The 26,729-nt window shown below is 45.3% G+C and overlaps 1 protein-coding gene across 5 annotated transcripts in view; it reads right to left on the reverse strand.

Moving 5' to 3' along the window:
• Window positions 1-2,812: 2,812 nt before the first annotated feature.
• Window positions 2,813-26,729, reverse strand: part of cutc (cutC copper transporter homolog (E. coli)) — a 27,589-nt gene continuing 3,672 nt past the window's right edge. For 4 of the 5 annotated variants that reach the window (XM_078223047.1, XM_078223048.1, XM_078223049.1 and 1 more), the window contains 8 exons: window positions 24,246-24,321; window positions 22,450-22,509; window positions 18,591-18,800; window positions 14,085-14,120; window positions 12,464-12,597; window positions 10,579-10,606; window positions 6,241-6,346; window positions 2,813-3,296 (listed from right to left, as the gene is read on the reverse strand). In XM_078223047.1, the coding sequence (XP_078079173.1) occupies window positions 3,185-3,296; window positions 6,241-6,346; window positions 10,579-10,606; window positions 12,464-12,597; window positions 14,085-14,120; window positions 18,591-18,800; window positions 22,450-22,509; window positions 24,246-24,315 (756 nt within the window). In that variant the 5' untranslated portion in view covers window positions 24,316-24,321 and the 3' untranslated portion in view covers window positions 2,813-3,184. Of the gene's footprint in view, window positions 3,297-6,240; window positions 6,347-10,578; window positions 10,607-12,463; window positions 12,598-14,084; window positions 14,121-18,590; window positions 18,801-22,449; window positions 22,510-24,245; window positions 24,322-25,034; window positions 25,170-26,729 lie in introns of those variants that run through there. The other variant, XM_078223046.1, reaches the window with a different exon arrangement.

Here is a 26,729-nt window from a genome sequence, read left to right on the forward strand (position 1 = left end):
CATGAGCGGGGACTGCAGGGAAGGTGAGCAAACTGACCACGGCACTGTGGTTCAGGGAGCCATTCAAGTGGGAGGAAGAGAACTGTGGTTGTAATTGGGGACAATATAGTCAGGGGAATAGACCCTTCTCTATGGCCAGGATTGAGAGTCTGTAGTGTTGTGCCTGCCACACTGTCTGTTTTAACCCTTATACGGTGGACAAATAACTGTGAGTAGACATCTTATTAGTACAACCAATATTTATTTAAAACACACGATCAATAATCCCCACCCAACCAACGATAAGTTATCTTACAGAAAATACTAAAGTTCAAATCCAATACAAGACCTTGACTTAACTTTGCGTGACTGGCAAGAACCCAAGCAGATATTGGCCTTTATCTGTGCGCTGGTCTCGGTCGTTCTCTGTGTAGTCTGGTACTTTGGTCTGGTCTGGCACTCTGGCTCTGGTCTTCCTTCCTCCTCGGGTGTGGTGGCTCTCCTCGTGCTGGTCGTTGCTGGCGATGGTCACCGTTGTTGTAGCTCGTTCGTGGGGTCAGAGAGAGAGAGCGAGAGATTCTTGGTTGCGCAGCACCCTTTATACCCCGTTGGGTTTCGCACTGCTTTTGGCCATTGCCAATCAATCGATCAGGACTTGATCACCCTGATCGAGAAAGTCCAATCGGGTGCTGCCACACCAATCTCTGGGTGTGTCCCCAATGGCCATGTCTGTAGGTGCTGGGGGCACGTAGAATACACACCTCCCTCCCAAATAAGGGGTTACGGCACCCCTATGTCTGGTAAACAACCCAGTTTGACCAGAAAGTCTCTTTTGTCCTAGAGATGACCCATATCCTGTGTATTCATTCATCTGAGTTGCAGTCTGTTTATCTCTGTCTTTTAGGCTGTCGTTTTAGTTCTTGTCCAATTGTCCCAGAGTGCTTTACAAATCGCCATTTTAGATGGCCTGTTTGGCCACAGTAGATTGTGTTGCCTGCCTGGTGCCAGGGTTTGTGATATCCCATCTGGGTTGCAGAGGAACTTGGAGTGGGAGAGGAAAGATCAAGTTGTAGTGGTCCATATGGGATCAAGGGTTACGGGGAGAAGGCAAGAGAATGGGGATGAGAATCATATCAGCCATGATTGAAGGCAGAGCAGACTCGATGGGTCGAATGGCCTAATTCTGCTCCTATATCTTATTGCCTTATGGTCTTTAGGGATTTTCTGATGAGCAGAGGTTGAGTAGGTTGGGCCTGTACTCGTTGGTGTTTAGAATAATGAGGCGACCTCATTGAGACATACACAGGAAGTAGTTAATGCCAAAACATTGAATGTATTCAAGAGGCGGCTGGATATAACACTTGGGGCGAATGGGATCAAAGGTTGTGGGGAGGAAGAAGGATTAGGCTATTGAGTTGGATGATCAGCCATGATCGTGATGAATGGTGGAGCAGGCTCGAAGGGCCTAATGGCCTCCTCCTGCTCCTATCTTTTATGTTTCTATAGGATTCTCAGGGGCTTGACAGGGTAGATGCTGAGAGGCTGTTTCTCCTTGTGGGAGAGTCTAAGTCCAGAGGGCACAATCTCAGAGTGAGGGGTCACCCATTGAAGACAGAAATGAAGAGGAATTTCTTCTCTGATGGGAGTGAACATGTGGATTATCTACTGCAGAGGGCTGTAGAGGCTGGGTCATTAAGTATGTTCAAGACTGAGTTAGACAGATTTTAATTAGTAAGGGAATCAAAGGTTATGGGGATATGGTGGGAAAGTGGAGTTGAGGATTATATCAGATTAGTCACGATCTCATTGAATGGTGGAGCAGACTCAATGGGCCGAATGGCCTAATTCTGCTTCTACGTCTCATGGTCTTACATCCAAAATGTATCAGCTTACACACTGACTTTAAGCATTTTCCACCATTTTATCCACTCTATTGCGACTGTGTGCCATTCTCTGCAATTTATTGGTCTTCCTATCTACTCCACTCGTACGTAGAACAATTAATTAAGGAAGGGGTGCCTGCATTTTCAGGAACTGGCGACGTAATCACAGATCTTAATAAAAGTCTTGCAAAGTGGCGCCGTTCTCTTTTGGAGTGAGTCGCTATACGTACAATTTCACCGTCTGGGCAGAAAAGTGAAATCTTTAGGAATGGGTGTTTGTTCCTTTACTTATTGTATGAAATATCTTTGTTTAACTGGTAATGGGTCTAGCTACCCTGATGGCTCAGTGAGTTTACCATTCAGTAGCAGAGTCAAACATGACAAGAAAGCTCCAGATTAGCTCGAGGTGGAGTTTCCTGATCTTATCTGGAACAGCAGTAGGAATGCTACAGCTGATGATAGTTCCATGGGATTGAGAGAGGAAATTGGTCAAGGTTTCTGACTCCTGCAGATAGCAATGCAGAGTGGGAAGTACAGGAAGTGTAGATGCCACATTGAGGGGAGAATTGATACATCCACTGTGGGTCGACACACTCAACATCTAGGTTCACATGAGGTGGAGCTGCCGGCGTTGGACTGGGATGGGCACAGGAAGAAGTCTCACAACACCAGGTTAAAGTCCAACAGGTTTATTTGGAATCACAAGCTGTCAGAGTGCTGCTCCTTCATCAGGTGAACCACCCACCTGATGAAGGAGCAGCGCTCCGAAAGCTCGTGATTCCAAATAAACCTGTTGGACTTTAACCTGGTGTTGTGAGACTTCTTACTAGGTTCACACTGGTAAAGGTTGGGTACCAGATGGTGGCCATGGAATTTTACTCACAAGGGGCCAAACACTGAGGGTGGAGGAGGAGAGAGGAACAATGTTAATGAAGAAAAGAATCGGAGCATTGAGTTAACAACTTTTAATTGTTATGAAAGCAAGCTATGCGCACTGGCAGTCATCGCACTCCTTCTAGTGGAGTGCATGTAGAGTTCCTTCTATACAATACAAATAAGAATTCCAGTTGCATTGCTCTGAAAACAAAGTCAATCATTTAAAAATCATACAAAAATGATGTAAAAAGGTTCCTCAGCCACAAGACTTCAGATTTAACGAGTTGCATTCAACCCAAACCTCTTGCTTGTTCCTCTCCCAGTTAGTAGGCAAGTCATAATTGTTGAACTGTACAAACCCGTACTCGATCAGGTAGATGCTTCAGTGTATCTTCCATACAGCGGTACTTATTCCCTGGTTTTCTTAGTTGTAAGATTGTCAGTGTTTATACAGTGTCCTTGGCAATAGCGATGATTGTTTTTAACCTGCAGATGTCTGCCACTTTCACACTGTACTCTGGCGGAGTGAGAGATGTTCCCATGGAAACAGAGCAGTTTCTAAAGAGAAAAGGAGAAGCACAGATGTATCATCCCACCATAGCGTGGAGTGTTAGGGTATTATCTTCCCATCGCACCATGCTTGTGTACGGCAAGTTAAAGTGTCCTTGTGGCACACTGGCTTTTTCGACAGTAGTTTAATACAACTGAGTGGGCAAAGGGTTGTGTGTTGAGATGGATAGAAAACAGTTTGGCAGACAAGAAACATAAAGTAGGAATAAACGGGTCATTTTCCAAGTGGCAGGCAGTGACTAGTGGGATACCGCAGGGATCAGCACTCGGACCCCAGCTATTCACAGTATATATTTAGATGAAGGAACTAAATGTATTATCTCCAAATTTGCAGATGGCATAAAGCTAGGTGGGAGGGTGAGCTGTGAGGAGGATGCAGAGATGCTTCAGTGTGATTTGGACAGACTGAGTGAGTGGGCAAATGCATGGCAGATGCAGTATAATGTGGATAAATGTGAGGTTATCCACTTTGGTAGCAAGAACAGGAAGGCAGATTATTACCTGAATGGCTATAAATTGAGAGGGGAATGTGCAACGAGACCTGGGTATCCTCGTACACCAGTTACTGAAAGTAAACATGCAGCTACAGCAGGAGGTGAAGGTGGCAAAAAGCGAGAGGATTTGAGTACAGGAGCAGTGATGTCTTGCTGCAGTTATACAGGGCCTTGGTGAAGCAACACCTGGAATATTGTGTGCAATTTTGGTTTCCTTATCTGAGGAAGGATGCTCTTGCCATGGAAGGAATTCAGTGAAGGTTTACCAGACTGATTCCTGGGGTGGCGGGACTGAGGTATTAGGAGAGATCGAATTGGTTAGAATTATATTTCTGCAGTTTAGAAGAATGAGAGGGGGTCTCATAGAAATCTAAAAAATTCTAACAGGGACTACACAGAGTAGATGTTCCCGATGGTAGGGGAATCCAGAGCTAGGGGTCATAGTCTGAGGATACAAGGTAGACTGTTTAGGACAGAGATGAGGAGAACTTTCTTCCCCCAGTAAGTAGCGAGTCTGTGGAATTCACTACCACTGAGAGCAGTTGAGGCCAAACCGTTGTCTGTTTTCAAGAAGGAGTTAGATATAGCTCTTGGGCTAAATAGATCAAAGGATATCCCCCATATCCTTTGAAAGTGGGAACAGGTTATTGAGTTGGGTGATCAGCCATGGTCATATTGAATGGCGGAATAGGCTCAAAGGGCTGAATGGCCTACTCCTGCTTCTATTTTCTATATTTCTATGAATGGCTTGTTTGGCCACTTCAGAGGGCAGTTAACAGTCATCAACAAAGATGTACATGTTCATAGAATCCTACAGTGCAGAAAGAGACCATTCGGCCCATCGAGTCTGCACCAACCACAATCCCACCCAGGCCCTATCCACATATCCCTACATATTTACTCACTAACCCCTCTAACCTATGCATCCCCGGGACACTAAGGGGCAATTTAGAATGGTCAATCAACCTAGCCCGCACATCTTTGGACTGTGGGAGGAAACCGGAGCACCCGGAGGAAACCCACACAGACACAGGGAGAATCTGCAAACTCCACACAGACAGCAACCCGAGCCGGGATTTGAACCCAGGTCCCTGGAGCTGTGCAGCAGCAGTGCTAACCACTGTGCTACCGTGCCGCCCCTGTTAGGGGATAAGCAGGGTAAATGCATGGGGTTAAGGAGATAGGGCGGTGGGAGGTGGGCCTGGGTAAGATCCTCTATCAGAGTCAGTGCAGACTTGATGGGTCGAATAGCCTCCTTCTGCACTGTACTGATTCTATGGAGATTATGTGGGTCTGGAGTCACATGTAGGCCAGACCGGGTAAGGACAGCAGATTTCTTTCCCTGAAGGACATTAGTGAATCAGATAGTTTTTTAGACAATCCGATAATTTCATAGCCATCATCACTGTGACGTGCTTTATTAACTAATTGAATTTAAATTCCTCCAGCTGCCATCATGGGATTTGAACCCTATTAGCCTAGGCCGCTGGACTAACGTCACCACTACATCACTGTCGAGCTTTTGACATCTGAACTGAGCTTATAAATTTTGTTTGGGAACACGATACGAAAAGCAGACCTCAGAAAGTATAAAACCAGTAGACTTCATTGTAGGGCCAAGTGGTCAGTGGTTGCTCGAGCTCTTAGCACGGTCGAAAGTCAATAGCCTCATGATAGCTTAATCAAACTTAATCCACACAGACATAAGGTTATATTAAATACTTGTCATTTAATGGACTACTAAGTTACATAAGAACAATACTGTTACCAATCAATACATTAGAAATGATTGTGTTCCATGACATATTTGTCAAACTTCTTCTTAGCTCCCACCAATCTCTGACCTTCTATCTTGCTTTACCTGCCCCATCCCCTCTTAAAGAGTATAAAATCCATCACATTGAATACTGGGACAGTGAGTAAATTTAAGGAGGAGTTAGACAGATTTTTAGTTGGTAATGGGTTGAAGGGTTATGGGGTGAAGGCAGGAAAATGGGGACGAGGAGCATATCAGCCATGATCGAATGGTGGAGCAGACTCGATGGGCTGAATGGCCTAATTCTGCTCCTATACCTTATGTTCCCATGAGCATTTCTCCCTCTCTTTAACTCTGAAGAAGAGTCATACAGACCCAAAACTTTAACGCTGTTCCTCTCTCTACAGAGGCTGCCAGGCCTGCTGAGTTTTGCCAGAAATTCTTGCTTTAATTTCACGAAAAAATATTGTTTAAAACCACCCAAGCCTAATTCATATGGAACATATTATTCCAGAACTAATATCCTTTTATTAAAACAGTAACTACAGGAAGAAATTCACCAAGACTTAACAGAGAAGAATTGTAAAACGTGGATATTTCCATTTATCATTTGTAACAAGTTGATGCAGGTGAACTTCACTCTTCCCACATCCCCTCAAATTAATCATTCTCATTGACCTACCTAAATTTCATTAGAGAGTCACGAGAGGATCGGCCAGAGCAGTGAAACTCCTGGGCTCCGGAACCTTCCAGAATCCGCTGCACATTTCTCTCTGTTATTCCTCCCCCTACACAACAAACAAACATAAAAGGGACACATTCTGTTGAAAAGATACTTGCATGTCTGCAGTACCCATCATAACCTCAGAACGCTTCTCAGCCAATGAAGTACTTTTGAACCAAAAACAGGAAAATGCTGGAAAATCTCAGCAGGTCTGACAGCATCTGTGCAGAGAGAATAGAGCCAACGTTTCAAGTCAGGATGATCCTTCGTCAGAGCTCAGAGCTCTGATGAAAGGTCATCTAGACTCGAAACAATGGGCTCTATTCTCTCTCCACAGATGCTGTCAGACCTGCTGAGATTTTCCAGCATTTTCTGTTTTTGTTTCAGATTCCAGCATCTGAAATACTTTTGAAGTTTGTTGTTGTCATGATATGGGAAATGTGGCAGCCAATTTGTGCACAGCAAGCTCCCACAAACAGCGATGTGATAACGATCAGATAATCTGCTTTGGTGATGATGTTGATTGAGGGATAAATGTCGGCCAGGACGGCAGAGGGAACTCTGTAGCTCTTCTTTAAAACAGTGCCATCGGATCCGTAATGTCCACCTGAGAGAGCAGGTAAGACCTTGGTTTAACACCTCATGTGCACTCCGACTGTGCAGCATTCTCTTAGTGCTGCAGTGAGTCTATAAGCCTCGGTTCTGTGCTTAAGTGTCTGGAGTGACACTTGAATCATGACCTTCTGACTTGGAAAGAGGAATGCTACCAACTGATCCATGATGGATTCCAATTAATTGAAAATCTCAGTTATACAGTTTCTATATATCGACATGTAAGGGAACTTACATTAGCTAGCACATCAGAAAGGATACTTTGCTGAGGTATGAAAAGGGGTGGAATAATCAAGTCATCAGATTTGGGTTTTACAAGGAACAGCAAGTTTATTTATTAGTCAAAGGCTTACATTAACACTGCAATGAAGTTACTGTGAAATTCCCCTAGCTGCCACACTCCGGCACCTGTTTGGGTCAATGCACCTATCCAGCACGTCTTTCAGACTGTGGGAGGAACCGGAGCACCTGGAGGAAACCCCACGCAGACACGTGCAAACTCCACACAGACAGCGACTCAAGCCGGGAATTGAACCTAGGTCCCTGGCGCCCTGAGGCAGCAGTGCTAACCACTGTGCCGCCCATCATCACACAAAAGGTTAACACACAAGATAAGGGATCGTGGATTAAGGGTAATATATTAACATGGATAAAGGATTGGTTAGTGGATAAGAAGCAGAGAGTAGGGAAAAATGGGATATTTTCATGTTGGCAGGCTGTAACTAGTGAGGGTGCCACAAGGATCAGTACTGGAGCCTCAGCTCTTTACAGCCTATTTTAAGACTTCGTCAAAGAGATAAGAGAGCAATGTATCTAAGTTTTCTGGCAAAAGCAAGCTAGGTGGGAATGCAAGCTGTGAGAAGGACTCAAAGAGGCCGCAAAGAAATATAGACAGGCCAGGTGAATGGGCAATATGTTGGTAAATTGAGGAAGTGTGAAGTTATTCATTTTGCTAGTAAGAATAGAAAATTAGAGTGTCTTTCAAAAAGCATGAAACTTTAAAATGTAATGTCAGAGGGTCCTGAGTGTACTTGTACAAGGAGTATAGGAACTTAGCATGGAGGTACATCCAGCAATCGGGAAGGCAAATGGCATGCTGACCGTAATTGAAAGGGGATTTCAGTATAAGGAGGAAATCTTGCTACAATTGTAAAAGGCTTTAGTGAGATCAAATCTGGCATACCTTGTGTGGTTTTGGTCTCCGCATTTCAGGAAGGGCATGCTTGCATTGGGGGAAATACAGTAAAGGTTCACTGATTGGTCCCTGGGATCATTAGGCCTGCCACTCTCTGGAGTTCAGAAGAATGGAACATAAAATATTCTGAATGGGCTTGATGTGAAATGAGAAATTGTTTCCCTTGGCAAGGGAATCTTGAACATGAGGGCACAGTCTTGGGATAAGAGGCAGATCATTTAGGACTAAGGTGAAGAGAAATTTCTTCACTCAGATGGTGGTGAATATTCCATCATTGGGTATGTTCAAGGTGAGATAAATAGATTTTTGGTCTTTAAGTGAATCATGGGAAATGGGGAGCAGGCGTGAAAGTGGAGTTGAAGTTTGTCTAATTAAATGGTGGAGCAGGCTTGAGGTACCATATGGTCTACTCTTGCTCCTATTTCTTATATAATACATCTCCTTTGGACTGTATATTTATTGATGAGTTGTATAAAAATATTATATGGAATATTGTAGGATTAACTATCAATCAGCTTGAGTGGGAGGCGATGGCCTAGGGATATTATTGCCGGACTATTAATCCAGAAACTCAGCTAATGTACTGGGGACCCAGGTTCGAATCCCGCCACGACAGATGGTGGAATTTGAATTCAATAAAAAATACCTGGAATTAAGAATCTATTGATGACCATTGTCAATTGTCAGAAAAATCCATCTGGTTCACTAATGTCCTTGAGGGTCCTTACCTGGTCTGGTCTACATGTGACTCCAGAGCCACAGCAATGTTGTTGACTCTCAACTGCCCTCCACGGGCAACTAGGGATGGGCAATAAATGCTGGCCAGCCAGCGACGCCCATGTCCCACGAATGAATAAATAAAAATGCTGCCTTGTATTCTGGGTAGGACGGTAGCACAGTGGTTAGCACTGCTGCCTCACAGCATCGGGGACTCAGGTCTGATTCCAACCTTGGGTGACTGTCTGTGTGCAGTTTGCATGTTCTCCCCATGTCTGCGTGGGTTTCCTCCGGGTGCTCCAGTTTCCTCCCGCATTCAAAAGTTAGGTGGATTGGCCATGCTGAATTGTCCTTCGTGTCCTAAGATGTTTAGGGTAGAGGGAATAGCCTGGGAAATGTGTGTGGTTGCGGGAATGGGGCAGGGGAGAGGGCCTGGATGTGTTGCTCTGTTGGAGAGTCAGTGTGGACTCTCCTGCACTGTAGGGTTTCTATGAACCTATGACTGTTCCTTCGTTTCAGTTCAGCTCCAAGTCGGCACTGACCCAAAGCAAATAAACTGCTGCTATTTTGGACGATAGCTGGGATTAACTCACTCACAGAAGTCACTGGATGACAGAAAAGCAGAAAAATATCACAACCTTGTAAGGTTGTCACACCATGGGCGAATCTTTAACTGAGGTGTAACCTTGTACTTTGGGATACACTGAGATAAAAGCAAAATACTGTGGATGCTGGAATCTGAAACACTTCAGAATACACTCTGTTTGTAGTCTTTTTCAGCAATGTTGGTTTGTTTTATGAGATCACTTTTAAGGTTTAAGGCAATGTACTCTCCTTCCTGCATGCTGTACCTGACCTGGAAGTACCTGAGGTTGCCACTGAGTATTCCTATTCAAGTATCATTCACCCTCACCCTCTCTGCTCACTCAAAGAACATCAATGGAATGGAGTGTTTGTAAAGTGAGGCAGGATTGGTTGATCATTAATCTTACAGCGTTCCTTTGATATTTTTACACTTTCCATCAATAAACTTCAAAGTAGCAAAATATATGTAGATGAACCACGTTTTTAACCCTGTATGTACCAGGTTAGAGAGAAATTTGGCATGTCAGCTACGACTCTCACCAACTTTAACAGATGCACCATAGAAAGCATTCTTTCTGGTTGTATCACAGCTTGGTATGGCTCCTGCTCTGCCCAAGACCACAAGGAACTACAAAAGTCATGAATGAAGCCCAATCCGTCACGCAAACCAGCCTCTCATCCATTGACTCTGTCTACACTTCCCACTGCCTCGGCAAAACAGCCAGCATAATTAAGGACCCCACGCACCCCGGACATTCTCTCTTCCACCTTCTGCCGTCGGGGAAAAGGATACAAAAGTCTGAGGTCACGTACCAACCGACTCAAGAACAGCTTCTTCCCTGCTGCTGTCAGACTTTTGAATGGACCTACCTTGCATTAAGTTGATCTTTCTCTACACCCTAGCTATGACTGTTACACTACATTCTGCACTCTCTCATTTCCTTCTCTATAAACGGTATGTTTTGTCTGTATAGCATGCAAGAAACAATACTTTTCACTGTATGTTAATACATGTGACAATAATAAATCAAATCAAATAATGATACAACGGAGGCAAAACTGATCAATTTTGGAATAATCTTGTCCAGTACTGATCTGTATTACACCCCTCCAGATTCTATTGTCCACTGAACAATCAACAGAATTTGAAATCGCAAGATAGTTGAAAACACAGGAGACAGCATTACCTGGTACGACAATAATCCTTTGTTTCGCCTGAAATATGCAATTGGAAGAAAAGAGAAGCAATGTTAAAAGCTGAAGGAAGAGAATTCCTGAAGGATTTTAGTTACTACTGTACATACACAAGGTTAAATGCGAGAGGTTTAGATCAGAGGGCAGGAGAAACTTCTTCACGAGGCTGCGGAACTCACTTACAGGGTCAGTGCTTCCACCACAAACAATGTTCACATTAAAAATTAGGTTGGATAGGTGAATAAAAAGTACCATCTCTCTCACGCTGTAAAACTCTGATGCTTGTATCTTAACTCAAACCAAGACACCCTTCAGCCCCGTGTTCGTTGACCGACTGGTTCCCAGTCTGAGGAAAATTGATTTTCAAATTCTCATCCTTGTATTCAAATCCATCCATTGCTTTGGCCCTCTGTTACCCCTTCCATTCACCAGTCCCTGCTCCTACTCCTCGGTCAGTTATATACGCAAGATCGCACCATCCCTTTAATACCGCATGCTTCCATTTTCCGTATAGATCTGTTAGATGGTGCTTTACTTAAAGTCCGTATATACATCGACAGCACTGCCTTCCATCAATCCTGCTATTTCACCAAAGAACTTAGTCAAGTCAGTCAGACACAATTTGTACTTTACAAACCTGTGCAGGCTATCCCTTACTAACCCCTGCTTTTCCAAACAAAAATTAATTTTGTCTGGACAATGCTGAGCTAGTTTTCCTTTAACTGTATCCATGCTTTTGCCTCAACTGCTCTTGTGCTCTGCACTCTGACCTCTCTCTGGGCAAAGAATTTCTCATGAATTCACAGTTCAATTAATCAATAACAGTCTTATGATGATGGTTCCCACCTGACCTGCCAGCTTTATCCCTCTCCCTTCTTTTCAACAGTTCAGATCATGTTTCGTTGCATTGAATCGTATTTACCACACTCAGTGACACGGGCGGCACAGTGGTTAGCACTGCTACCTCACATCAATTCCTGGCTTGGGTGACTGTCTGTGCGGAGTCTGTACGTTCTTCCCATGCCTGCATGGGTTCCCTCCGGGAGCTCCGGTTTCCTCCCACAGTCCAAAGATGTGTGGGTTAGGTGGATTGGCAACGCCAAATTGCTCCTTAGTGTCAGGGGGACTAGCTAGGGTAAATACACGGGCGGCACGGTGGCATAGTGGTTAGCACTGCTACCTCACAGCGCCAGGGACCCGGGTTCGATTCCCAGCTTGGGTCACTGTGCAGAGTCTGCATGTTCTTCCTGTGTCTGTGTGGGTTTCCTCTAGGAGCTCCGGTTTCTTCCCACAGTCCAAAGATGTGTGGGTTAGATGGGTTGGCCACGCTAAATTGTCCCTTACTGTCAGGGGGACTAGCTAGGGTAAATACATGGGCGGCACGGTGGCACAGTGGTTAGCACTGCTGCCTCACAGCTCCTGGGTTCGATTCCCGGCTTGGGTCACTGTCTTTGCACGTTCTCCCCGTGTCTGCGTGGGCTTCCTCCGGGTGCTCCAGTTTCCTCCCACAGTCTGAAAGACATGCTGGCTAGGTGCCATGACCCGAACAGGCGCTGGAGTGTGGCGACTAGGGGAATTTCACGGTAACTTCATTGCAGTGTTAATGTAAGCCTTACTTGTGACTAATAAATAAACTCTAACTGTAACTTTACATGGGGTTCTGGGGATAGGGCCTGAGTGGGATAGTGGTCGGTGCAGATTCGATGGGCCTAATGGCCTCCTTCTGCACTGTAGGATTCTATCATTCTAAGATACATAAAGTGGCCATTCAGCCCAACAGGCTCATTCTGGCAGTTTTGAACAAGTCTTTCTCAATGTCAATGCACCAGGGAAAGGTGTGTGCATTTGAAGAATATGCTGCCCGAACCACAGACTTACCTGTTCTACCAGACGCTTGATGATAGGCAACCCCTCAAGTGCCGTGCTGTCGCATCCGCTGGTGAGAACTCGCTCAAAGCCCAGCGAGATGAGGCACTCCAGGGCCGTGGTGGGATCATGCACCATATCAAATGCTGTGGGGGCACAAACAACAGCTGGTGTCAGAAGACCAGTACAACAACCAGAAAGAGAAATCAGAGAATGTCAACTTTACAGTCAAAGCCCCTTCCTCCTCCCAAGTGTGAAATCTACACTGTTGTAGCCTCTACTCCAAACCTTCATTTACTATGTTTTGTTAATGCTGTGAAGCTCAAAGGCAAACCTCCAGGATCATAGAATTACTACAGTGCAGAAGGAGGTCCATCGAGTCTGTACAATCCCACCCAGGCCCTATCCCTATAATTCCACTTTTTTACCCTGCTAGTACCCCTAACACTAAGGGACAATTTACTGCGGCCAATCAACCTAACCAGCACATCTTTGGACTGTGGGAGGAAACTGGAGCACCCGGAGGAAACCCACGCAGACACGGGGAGAATGTGCAAACTCCACACAGTCGACCGAGGCCGGAATTGAACCCAGGTCTCTGGCACTGTGAGCAGCAGTGCTAACCACTGTGCCATCGTGCTGTCCGAATTTGGCTATTTTGATCTTCATCCTGTCAGCACAGCTTCACTAATCAATCATAGTTTGCCTTACACAGAATTGCAGCACAGCAACAGGCCATTCGGCCCAACTGGTGTATGCTGTTTAGCTTCCTCCCACCCTACTTCATCTCACCCCATCACCATACCTGTCCATTCCTAACTCCCCATATGACTATCCAGTTTCCCTTGAGATACATCCAGGACTTTTGCCTCAATTTCTGTTGAGTGGCACTCTCTGGATAAAGAAGGTTATCCAAAATTCCCAATTGGATTCATTAGCGGCTGTCCCTAATTCTGGTTTTCCCTAAAATAGAAACTCTCCTCCGTGTCTACCCTATTGAACCCCTTCATAATTTTAAAGACCGGCACGGTTTAAAGGGCGGCACGGTAGCACAGTGGTTAGCACTGCTGCTTCACAGCTCCAGGGTCCTGGGTTTGATTCCCAGCTCGGGTCACTGTCTGTGTGGAGTTGCACATTCTCCTCGTGTCTGCGTGGGTTTCCTCCGGGTGCTCCGGTTTCCTCCCACAGTCCAAAGATGTGCAGGTTAGGTTGATTGGCCAGGTTAAAAAAATTGCCCCTTAGAGTCCTGGGATGCGTAGGTTAGAGGAATTAGCAAGTAAAATATGTGGGGGTAGGGCCTGGGTGGGATTGTGGTCGGTGCAGACTCGATGGGCCGAATGGCCTCCTTCTGCACTGTAGGGTTTCTATGATTTCTATTACCTCTATCGGGTCACCTTTCACTCTTCAATTTTCTACAGAGAAAAGCTGTTCAGACTTTTCTAATAATTATAACCTTTCCGTTCTGTTATCGTGCTTATTAATCTTACTACCTACCACCTACTCTGGTGCTCGATATCCTTCCAGAAACAGTACATTCCCCTTCTGCCCATCCTACCCTTGCCTCCCTCCATCACCTCAAGCTCGACCCATCTTCTCCCCAAAGGTCATTCCCTCTCTGTTAAGACATACTCACCTCTGTGAAAAGTCACAGACAAAGGTCGTGATTCAGCTGTAACAGAGGAAGTAATATTTAAACATTCAGAATAGTTATCAGTTGACTTAAAAAGAAAAAAAAAACTTTACATCTAAGAACTGGAATGGACCATTCTGCCAAACAAGCCTTTATTATTGATCTTGAGTCCAGCTCCCCATCATCGTCTCCACTGTTTCACTCAATAGAAACACAAATGTAATGATCGCGTTTCTACACCATCTTTCATGACCTCAAGACAGTCCAAAGCAATGGAGTACTTTTGAAGTGTACATTTACATGCAGGAAATGTGACAGCCAATTTGCACGCAGCAAGCTCCCCAAACAGCAATGAGATAATGATGTGCTTTCAGTGATGTGGGTTGAGGATAAATATTGCCCAGGAAATCGGGCCTAACTCCCCTCCCCTGCTTCGAAATAGTGCCGTATTTATCTTCACCTGAAGGACAGCCTGGGGTTACGACGCAGAGGTTGATTCCCTTTTGAGAAGCCACACCGAATCCCGCAAAGAGGAATATCTCGCTTCGTAATCTGTTAAAAGTGTTTGGGAAGGTGTGAACTGTTCTTGATTCACGTTTAGAGGTTCTTTAACAGGAAGACCTGACACTCACTCTAAGTGAATAATTAAAAAGTTGTTTATTTAACCCACCGGGAACTTTAACTAAACAAGTAACATGTTGATTGAAGTAAGGTTCTACTGGAATGCTGTTCAAATAAATACAAGGTCCATTCACAACCAAAAAAAACCCAGAAACTTAGTCACTCTCAAAAAATATACAACTAGGTGTTTTAGCTTTGGAAAACCCTTTGGAGTTCTTCTGTCGATTCCGGTGTCTGTAAGCTCTTTCTGATTTTGGTACTCTTAATTAGATAGATGGAGAATTCTCTTAAGAGATAGTTTTTAGCTGGCAGTGAGATATTCTTCCCTCTCAAGGGGGAAGAGGGGTGGCAGTTCTTCAGCTGCACTGCAGGCAGGCAGTTGAGTTCCTCTTTTTATAACTATGATGATCTAATCAACTTTCCTACACCAGGATTGGTCTGGCATTGTCAACAACAGCAAATTCAAATTTGATAGGTTCCTGATAGCTGAGTGTCTCATTTAAATTGATAGGCTGTCAAAATGCAAAAGCCTGCAAAGCCTGTTACCAAAGCAACCTTGATGCTTGGTCCTCGTTACAAATGTTGCAATCTGTGTACCCAGTAGGCATCTGCATTTTAAACATCCAGGCAGGGAACACAAAACCAGCTTTTAAAGGGGCCACACTTCACAAACTCAACTTCACAACATTGGAGTCTCAGCTTAACTCATCATCAAAAAGATGCCACTTCCAGCAGTGCAGCACTCCTTCCGTACCGGAGTGTCAGCTACTCAAATCTTGGAGTGGGACTTAATCCCGGAACTTTGTGTCTCAGAATGAGCTAAGGGCAATTTGTTTGCGGAATTTCCTATTACAACAGTAACTACTCTTCAAAAAGTACTTCATTGGTTGTGAAGTGCTTTGTGACATCTGGTGTCAGGGAAAGTACTGCAGAAATGCACATCTTTCTTTCTTTGTCTGATGATTGGTATTGCAGGTCCCCAAACCTGTTCCCCAATCCAATTAGATCACGGATAGAACATAAGAACTAGGAGCAGGAATAGGCCATCTGGCCCCTCGAGCCTGCTCCGCCATTCAATAAGATCATGGCTGATCTTTCTGTGGACTCAGCTCCACTTACCCGCCCGCTCACCATAACCCTTAATTCCTTTACTGTTCAAAAATTTATCTATCCTTGCCTTAAAATAGTTTGGTGTTTAACAATATACAACAAACGGTCTCAGAGGTGGTTTTCAGCTATTGGGGAGCGGTGTCCCAACGCAACTCAGTGCCTCAGGAAAGAGGGAGAACATGGACATAAAGCAACTGGGAAACTATCTATACTGTAAGGCCCTCTTCAATGTCCTAGAGTTTGAAGGAATATACAAACAAGAGAAGGCCATTCAGCCCCCTTGAGTATGTTCCATCATCCACTTAGAACATGGCTGATCTGTATCTAAACGCCATCTACTAGCCTTGGTTCTGCAGCCCTTACCCAATAAAAATTTATCAATCTCAATTTTGGAAGCTCCAAATGAGCTTCAGCCTCAACAGATGTTTGGGGGAGAGAGTTCGATTCCCACCACTCTTTGTGGGAAGAAGTGCTTCCTGACATTATCCCTGATCAGCTGAGCTCGAATTTTAAGATTATGCCCACCTCCCACCAGATAGGGTAGCCAATTCTGCTTGGAAGTATTTCTGGAGGTTTCATCACATGACATCCTGTTTCCATCGGTCCCGCCCCAACTCCCCATTATTGGTCACAGGACACAAACACTCTTGTGGCACAGTAGCCTGACCCAAGTCAATGGTAAAGCCAACAAGCTCCTCATTCTTTCATAGAATGTGGGCATCAGTAACAAGGGCGCCATTTGTTGCTCTAATTGCCCTTGAATTCAGTGGCTTCCTAGATCACTTCAGAGTGCAGGGCAGAGTCAACCACATTACTCTAAAGGTGTCAATAGATTCGGGGAGAACACAGGAGTATGGCGTTGAGGTAGAGGATCAGCCATGATCATGTTGAATAGCAGAGTAGACTCGAAGGACTGAATGACCTGATCCTGCTGGTATTTTCTATGTTTCTATTACTGGGGATCTGCAGTCACGTTGTAGACCAGATGAAATAGGGCAAATGTCCTTCCCTAAAGGGCATTAGTGAACCAGGAGGGTTCTTATGACAATCAATGGTAGTTTCATGGTTACAATCACTGAGACTAGCTTTCAATTCCAGATTTATTAATTAATTGAGTTTAAATTCCATCAGCTGCCTGGCAGGATTTGAACCCATGTCTCCAGAACATTAATAATAAAAATATTGATATATTCTGCTTTTGACATCTATTCTGGACCAAGGTTGTGATTTTCTGGTCCCACCCGCAACGGGAATGGTCATGGGCAGGGTGGAAAATGTGACAGAAAGATCCGTTGACTTTGGGTGGAAATTTCCGATCCTCTGGCAGCCGGGACTGGAAAATCTCAGCCCAACTTGTAGGGTCTTATATAGCTTGCAGCTATATAAGACCCTCGTCAGACCCCACTTGGAGTACTGTGCTCAGTTCTGGTCGCCTCATTACAGGAAAGATGTGGAAAAGATTGAAAGGGTGTAGAGGAGATTTACAAGGATGTTGCCTGGATTGAGTGGCATGCCTTATGAGGATAGGTTGAGGGAGCTCGGTCTTTTCTTCTTGGAGAGACGTAGGATGAGAGGAGACCTAATAGAGGTATATAAGATGTTGAGAGGCATAGATCGGGTGGACTCTCAGAGGCTTTTTCCCAGGTTGGAAATGGTTGCTACAAGAGGACACAGGTTTAGGGTGCTGGGGAAATGTTAGGGGGAAGTTTTTCACATAGAGGGTGGTGGGCGAGTGGAATTGGCTGCCGTCAGTGGTGGTGGAGGCAAACTCAATAGGGACTTTTAAGAGACTCCTGGATGAGTACATGGGACTTAATAGGATGGAGGGTTATAGGTAGGCCTAGAGGGTAGGGATATGTTCGGCACAACTTGTGGGGCCGAAGGGCCTGTTTTGTGCTGTAGTTTTTCTATGTTTCTATGTATCTTTCTAACATTTTAGTCTTTAACACTATCATCACCTCTCCATTTGTCTTGTGTTCCATGACATCTTTGTCATTTATTTCCCCTGCCCTCTAGCTAATCGCTGACCATATTGCTCCACCTGCTCCCCTCGCACTATCAACTGCATAAAATCCAATCATATTTCCACATCCTAGGGGGTGGCACAGTGGCACAGTGGTTAGCACTGCTGCCTCACAGCGTCAAGGATTCGGGTTCAATTCCTGGCTTGGGTCACTGTCTGTGTGGAGTCTGCACGTTCTCCCCGTGTCTGCGAGAGTTTCCTCCGGGTGCTCCGGTTTCCTCCCACAGTCTGAAAGACGTGCAGGTTAGGTGCACTGGCCTTGCTAAATTCTCCCTCAGTGTACCCGAACAAGCGCCAGAGTGTGGCGGAGAGGAGATTTTCACAGTAACTTCATTGCAGTGTTAATGTAAGCCTACTTGTGACAATAATAAATAAACTTAAACATCTCTCCAGTTCTGAAGGGGAGTCATAGTCAACTCAAAACGCTAACTCTGTTTTTCTCTCCACAGATGCTGCCAGACCTGCTGGGTTTTCCAGCACTTTCCGTTTTCATTTCAGATTTCCACCATAGTTTGTCTCCAGAGCATTAGCCTGGGACACTCGATTACTGGGCCAGTGACATTACCACAGTGCCACCAGGTTGCATCTTATACAGTTTGGTTGGATCACCTGTGGTCTAGTGTGGGACTCATAGAATCAGAGAATCCCTACAGTGCAGGAGGCCATTTGGCCCATCGAGTCTGTACCGACCACAATCCCACCCAGGCCCTTTCCCCATAACGCCATGCATTTACCCCAGCTTGTCCCCCTCATACCAATCAAATCCATGCACACTTCGGTGTTGACCCTTCCATCCTGTGTCAGAATCCCAAACACAATGCCGTCTGCACCGCTGGCTTTGGCCATCTTGATGTCAGCTTTCATAACTTCAATCTCACTGTCAGAGTACAGGAAGTCCCCGCCTCGTGGACGTATCATAGCGAACACTGGAATCCTCACGTACTGTTTAACCACCTGCAGCAGACCTGTTGCGATCAACCAATGCCAAAAAAAAAAACACACAACAAATCAGAGGAGACCACTTTGAACCTGGATAAGAATTTTCTCCATTTCCTCAATCAGATCGTGCTAAGCCCATGCTCAAATTGCAATTGTATAGGGCATTGGTGAGACCACACCTGGAGTATTGTGTGCAGTTTTGGTGTCCTTATCTGAGGAAGGATGTCCTTGCTATAGACGGAATACAGTGAAGGTTTACCAGGCTGATTCCTGGGATGGCAGGTCTGTCACATGAGGAGAGACTAAGTGGGTTAGGATTATATTCACTGGAGTTTAGAAGAGTGAGAGGGGATCTCGTAGAAACTTAGAAAACTCTAACAGGGTTAGACAGGATAGATTCAGAGAGAATGTTCCCCTTGGTGCAGGAGTCCAGAACTAGGGGTCATAGTTTGAGGATAAAGGGTGAACCTTTTAGGACTGAAATGGGGAGAATTGTTTTTAACCCAGAGGGTGGTGAATGTGTGCAATTCACTACCACAGAATGTAACTGAGGCCAAAATATTATGTGATTTCAAGAAGAAATTAGATGTAGCTCTTGGGGCTAAAGGGATCAAGGGTTATGGGGGAAGGCAGGATCAGGATATTGAATTTGACGTTCAGCCATGATCATATTGAATGGTGGAGCAGGTTCGAAGGGCCAAATGGCCTTCTCCTACTTTCTATGTTTCTAAATCTTCGCCAATGGCTGTTTATGTTCCACAGGTGACATGTTCCATACAATCACAGAATTCTACAATGCAGAAAGCCTTTTGGCCCATCATGTTTGTACTCGCCTTTTGAAACAGCTCTTCAATTTAGTTCCACATCCCAGCTTTTCCCTATAATCTGTAGCTCATTCCCTTCAAGCCTTTCGAAAGTTCTTATGGAATCGGATTTCCCCACCCTTTGAGGCAGTGCATTCCAGGTTGTAACAACACTCCATGAGAAATATTCATCAGTGTTCTTGTCAATTATTTTAAACCTATGTCCTCTGAAGAAACAGTTCCTCTATTTGCTCTATTAAAACCTGGACCAGGGTGAGAAATCCAGGTCCATGGTGCTGTTTCCAAACCCCTTAGTTAGGCATCTTGTCTGTCTCGGGAGATGATAGACTGCACCCGGGGTGTAAGTTAGTTCCAAAGGAGAGCCATTCTCGCCTCAAAACATTCACTCTGCTTCTCTCCCCACAGATGTTGCTAGGCCTGCTGGGTTTTTCAAGCATTTTCTGTTTTTATTTCAGATTTCCAGCCTCCGCAGTCCTCTGCTTTCACTATTTAACAGGTTGGTTCTAGGAGTATTTGAAGGTAAATAGAGAAATGTGGTGGGTTGAATGGGAGGTGGTTCCACTGGATAGGGCCCGAAAAACCCTTCCAATGCAGGGTGAAGGGAGAGAATTTGAGGAACAAAGGTGTTGCGACGGGCCTAAGCACAGAGGAGGTTACAGAGGAGGACAAGGATATGGAAATCGGTGAATTGCAGGATAGAAGTCAATGGTCGATGTATGATTGTGAGGATCGCAGCAATGGACAAACAGGGAGTGGGCTGCATCGGGACATAGGCGGGAGAATTTTGAATGAACTAAAGAGTTATTAGGGGGTGTATCTTGGAAAGCAGGAAGTAGGGGGGGGGTGGAGAGTGGCATCAGAGAAATCATGTAGATGATGGAAGCATAGATTGGTATTTGATTGTGGTAAGAGTGAGGGAAGCAGAGGGATGGGAAATGTTATGGATGTGAAAATCATTAAGCTCGGTGTTAGTTGGGCAGTGGGCTTTGAAACTGAACTCTGGCTCAGGCAGGGCCTGAAGATTCTGTGTTAAGTGGAGCCCAAACCAGATAGTGAAGTATAAAACCGGATACAAATCGTCTTTGTGGTAGTTCTTTTATTTACAGAATGCAGCATCACATCAATGCCTCCTACCTAATAGCCCAGTGGCTCCCAACAGTCTCTCTTTATAAGTGCTCCAAGTACTTAATTAATCAATGCCCTTCATCTGTCTATTGTAACAATATAATTAACATACGACTAATACTGGGAGCTGTCTGGTACAGCCTCAGTGAACAGTCAGTAAAACCACAGTGTTTGGGTATGAGTGTCCAACTGGACCAATGCCAACTCTGTTTGCTGGGAATTCATTCCACCTTCCAGTACAGTGCGGGAAACAATTCTTCTGATCTTGTCTCTCTTAAGCCACATTATTTTCTTTTCTGACCTCTAGTTCTGTGCCTGCTCTAGTTGTTCCATTTCTATTTTCCATGTCTCTCACTGTTTCAAAGATCTATTTACACCAGCCCCCTCATCGTTTCTCCAACGAAAATATGCTGGGGCGGCACAGTGGTTAGCACTACTGCCTCACAGAGCCAGGGACCCGGGTTTGGTTCCCGGCTTGGGTCGCTGTCTGTCTGGAGTTTGCACGTTCTCCCCGTGTCTGCGTGGGTTTCCTCCGGGTGCTCCGGTTTCCTCCCACATTCTGGAAGACGTGCTGGTTTGGTGCATTGACCCGAACAGGCACCGGAATGTGGCGACTGGGGGAATTTCACAGCAACTTCATTGCAGTGTTAATGTAAGCCTTACTTGTGACTAATAAATAAACTTTAAACTTAAATTCAATTCCTTTTTCATGACTTAAGAGCCCTTAAATGTGTCCAAATTAAATTAGATTTGGCAGGTCCGCTACGACTCTCACCAACTTTTACAAATGCACCATAGAAAGCATTCTTTCTGGTTGCATCACAGCTTGGTATGGCTCCTGCTCTGTCCAAGACTGTAAGAAAGGGTCGTGAATGAAGCCCATTCCTTCACTCAAACCAGCCTCCCATCCATTGACTCTGTCGACACTTCCCACTATCTCGGCAAAGCAGCCAGCATAATTAAGGACCCCACGCACCCCGGACATTCTCTCTTCTGCCTTTTTCCGTCGGGAAAAAGGTACAAATGTCTGAGGTCACGTACCAACCGACTCAAGAACAGCTTCTTCCCTGCTGCCATCAGACTTTTGAATGGACCTACCTCGCACTAAGTAGATCTTTCTCTACACCCTAGCTATGACTGTAACACTACATTCTGAGAAGCATCTTGGGATATTTTATTATGCTAAAGGTACCACATAAATACAAGTTGTTGTTGTTGACCAGTGGTCAGCTGAAAAATAAGTTTGGGGATTGCCAAGCAAGTACAGGATTGCCTCCTACAGTTGATTACCCCACCAGAATTTTCTGACTAGATTCATGCCATGAAGAGTGGTCACGTGTGTGGTACCAAAGGACTCTTTGCAACTGTGGAACTGTGCCCCAGCACAAACTAGTATCTTTGGGACACCGACAAAAACTTCAAAGAACAGAGCTCTTGAGCAAAAGAGAGTGTACAGAGTCTCTCACAAACATTCTGTTTCAAAATGAATTGCTTTGTCCACAGCAGTCGCCATTATCAAGGTCACACTGTTGTTTCTGGCTGTGAAGCAGGGCACTCAATGGGCTAGCTGCAACAGAAACACTGCAAATCCCCAATCAACCTGGATAGCTAGTGGAGCGAGGACAGGGAATTATACAGTCTACAGCACAGAGGCAGTGGCAGAATGGTATTGTTGCTGGACTAGCAATCCACAGACCCAGGGTAAAGCAGATCCTCTGGCACTCACCGTTACTGGGGGTGACGCCTCCTTCCATTAGGCCAGAACACAACTCAATTCGACATGCTCCTGAAAACAATCGCAAACATGAACTGGTCAAGACAACTCAAAGGCAGACAGAGCAAAAGAAAGGCTGAGACTTCCAGGAAATTCTGGAAATATTCACCAGGTCGTACAGTAATTGGGTTAATTCTTCTGAGAAGGTGAAGGGGCCCAGCTAAGATTTAACCTTACAAAGTATTACACAGAATCTGTGACAGAGAAACAGGCCATTTGGCCCAATAGGGCAATGCCGATGTTTATGTTCCAGCACAGTTGTGTATGTATGCAAATTCCATAAATCATCGACTGGCAGTCAGAATCATTGTTTCCCAATGGGCACAGATCAGTCTCCAAGGCAGTCCCTTTCCTGATAAAGGCCCACAGCACAAGACACTTCGCCAGGAGAGTCATAGAGGTTTACAGCATGGAAACAGGCCCTTCGGCCCAAATTTGTCCATGTCACCCTGTTTTTACCACTATGCTAGTCCCAATTGCCCGCATTATGCTCCTAATACTCTTCGCCCAACTTTCATAGAATCCCTACAGTGCAGAATGAGGCCATTCAGCCCATCGAGTCTGCACCAACCACAATCCCACCCAGGCCCTATTCCTGTAACCCCGCATATTTACCCTGCTAATCCCCCTGACACTAGATCAATTTAGCATGGCCAATCCACCTAACCCGCACATCTTTGGAGTGTGGGAGAAACTGGAGCACCTGGAGGAAACCCACACAGACCCGGGGAGAATGTGCAAACTACAGTGACAGTGACCCAAGCCAGGAATCAAACCCGGGTCCCTGGCGCTGAGGCAGCAGTGCTAACCACTGTGCCACCCCAACATAGACATGTTGAAGATATGTGTCTTAAGCTCATTAGGACAAAAGCAAGAATGCCAAATTTCAAACAATCTCAATAAATTTTGCATAAACTGTTGCAATTGCTTGCAATTTGGAAGTCTTGCTTTTGATCTGATGAGCGCACGACAAAATCTTCGACAACATGTCTCCCATTCCTCTCTCCCTTCTGCTTATCTATACTTTTCATGACATTTACTGATGCAAGCATTGATTACTTTTTGATGAATTCCCTCCATCTTCCTCCCTCCATGTGGGTTCACCCAAATCTCTGCTGCCCATATTTTAACTCTCACCAAGTTGCACTCACCCATCACCTGTGCTCCCTGACCTACGTTGGCTCCCGGTCCAACAATGTCTAAGTTTTAAAATTCTCATCCTCGCTGTTAAATCTCTCTGTGCCTTCCCCTTCTGCAATCTCCTTCCACAACATTTCTGAGATCTCTGCAGTTCTGAACTCTTGCCCATCCCGGATTTTAATTCTTCCACCAATGGCGGCTATCCCTTCAGCTGCCTGGACCTCCGAGCTCCAGTTCTCTTCCACCTTCCTGCTTCACTCTCCTCCTTTAAGATGCTCCTTAAAATCTCCCTCTTTGACCAAGCTTTTGGTCACCTGTCCTAATGTGGCTCAGTGTCAAGTTTTGTTTGACAACACTCCTGTGGACATTTTATTATATTAAAGGTGCTATGCTTCGCAGGTTGTTGTTATTGTAGCGTAGGTTGTACAGACTGTGACTATGTGATGCTGTCTGGGTACAATCCAATCCCAGTTCACATCCTCGGTTGTACTTATCGCTCCAGGTAAGGCTGAGACATGGTAAATTAAGACTGAAAATACAAAGGACAGTTTATGGTTTAAGCAACAGCCTCAGTCTAATGAAAAATATAAGATTAGTCTGGTACATACCTCCCCTCTCAGCATTGACAGCAGATTCCACTGAATCCACACACACTTCCATTAGAATGTTTGTTGCCATCCAACCCTATGGATCAATAGATGGTACTGTTAAAGTGACAGACAGCAGATTTGGAAGCACAGTTGTGTATGTATGCAAATTCCATAAATCATCGACTGGCAGTCAGAATCATTGTTTCCCAATGGGCACAGATCAGTCTCCAAGGCAGTCCCTTTCCTGATAAAGGCCCACAGCACAAGACACTTTGCCAGGAGAGTCATAGAGGTTTACAGCATGGAAACAGGCCCTTCGGCCCAAATTTGTCCATGTTGCCCTGTTTTTACCACTATGCTAGTCCCAATTGCCCGCATTTGGCCCATATCCCTCTATACCCATCTTACCCATGTAACTGTCTCAATGCTTTTTAAAAGACAAAATTGTACCCGCCTCTACTACTGCCTCTGGCAGCTCATTTCAGACACTCACCACCCTCTGAACCCTTTTGTATCTCTCCCCTCTCACCTTAAAGATGTCCTCTAGTTTTAGACTCTCCTACCTTTGGAAAAAGATGTTGACTATCTACCTCATCTGTGCCCCTCATTATTTTACAGACCTCAATAAGATCACCTCCTACCCTCCAGAGGAAAAAGTCCCAGTCTATCCAGCCTCTCCTTATAACTCAAACCATCAAGTCCTGGTAGCATCCTAGTAAATCTCTTCTGCACTCTTTCTATTTTAATAATATCCTTTCTATAACAGGGTGACCAGAACTGTACACAGTATTCCAAGGGTGGCCTTACCAATGTCTTGTACAACTTCAACAAGACATCCCAATGTTCTGACCATGGAGAAGGCAATTTGAATCAACCAGTGGTGGTTAGGCCTGGCCAACCTTGGGTTTCAGCGGACTAACAGAGGAAAGGGAAATCTGACTGAGGTGAAGAACGCCATGGGTTTGAGGTGTGAAAGAATGGGTTATTGTGGAAGTTGCTGCAATAAAAGCTAGAAAGTACCAGAATGCCCATCTTTATATCAACAGAATAAAAAGATCAGACAGGGAGACTGATGGACAGATGCTGAGATTGATGGTAAGAAGTAAGAGAAATTAGCCATCACACAACAAAATGCCAACTCCTATGGAAATAGATGCATCTAGGCCTGGCAGAATGTGAATTGCTGCCTCAAAGGAGGGATACATTGCTGAATTAATAGCATTTACAAACAGTGAGGTTTCGCAGATATTCCCTTTCAAAATTAGAGAGATGGGGAGTAATTTGCACTGGATTTCCCTGTAGCAATTCCACCCCCTGTAGTCTGGCCCATGACACATGATGTGGAGATGCCGGCGTTGGACTGGGGTGAACACAGTAAGAAGTCTCACAACACCAGGTTAAAGTCCAACAGGTTTATTTGGTAGCAAACGCCACTAGCTTTCGGAGCGCTGCTCCTTCGTCAGGTGAGTGGGAGATCTCCATGACATATGAACAGGCAGGGAATAGACAGATACATGCAGTTGGCCTAGATAGGACAACGTGATCGGCACAGGCTTGGAGGGCCAAAGGGCCTGTTCCTGTGTTGTACTGTTCTTTGTTCATAGTAGCTATGTCCTTTAGGACCTGGCCAGCTTGGTCTGTGGTGGTGCCACCAAGCTATTGGTGATGAACATCAAAGCCCCCCACCCAGAGTACATTCTGTACCTTTGACACCTTTATGCTTCCTCCGAGTGGTATTTAACATGGAGGGGTATTGATTCATCAGCTAGGGGACAGGGTGGTGTTGGTACATGGTAATCAGCAGGTTTCCTGACCTCATTACAGCCTTGGGTTGAACAAGGACAAAAAAGCTGAACTCCAGAAGTGAGGCGAGGGTGACTGCCCTCAACATCCAGGAAGCATTTGACTGAGTGTGGCATCAAGGAGCCCTAGCGAAACTGGAATCGATGGCAATCGGGGGAAAACTCTTTGCTGGTTTCAATTTACTATCATGACCTAGTTCTTTCCGCATCCAAAATTGGGAGCACTGTCTCACAGACTAAACCAGCAACAGCCTGACGTAGTCATCATACCTTACAGAGAAATCAGAAGGGGGAGTAGGCCATTCGGGCCTGCTCCGCAAACAATGTCTCAAGCGTCACCATCACAATACCTGGGTATGTCCTCTCCAACCAGCAGGACAGACCCAGCAGAGGCGGCGGCACACTGGTATACAGACGGGAGGGAGTTGACCTGGGAGTCCTCAACATCGACTCTGGACCCCATGAAGTCACATGGCACCAAGTAAAACATGAGCAAGGAAACCTCCTGCTGATTACCACGTACCAATCACACCCATGCACCGCCTTCAGCTGATGAGGGTGGCAAGGGTGCAAAATGTACCTGGAGTGGGGAACTCCATCACCAAGAATGGCTCCGTAGTTCCACCACAGACCAAGCTGGCTGGGTCTTAAAGAACATAACTGCTGGACTGGGACTGTGGCAGGTGGTGAGGGAACCAAC

Source organism: Mustelus asterias, chromosome 11, assembly GCF_964213995.1.
Source record: "Mustelus asterias chromosome 11, sMusAst1.hap1.1, whole genome shotgun sequence".
Taxonomy (NCBI): Eukaryota; Metazoa; Chordata; class Chondrichthyes; order Carcharhiniformes; family Triakidae; genus Mustelus; species Mustelus asterias.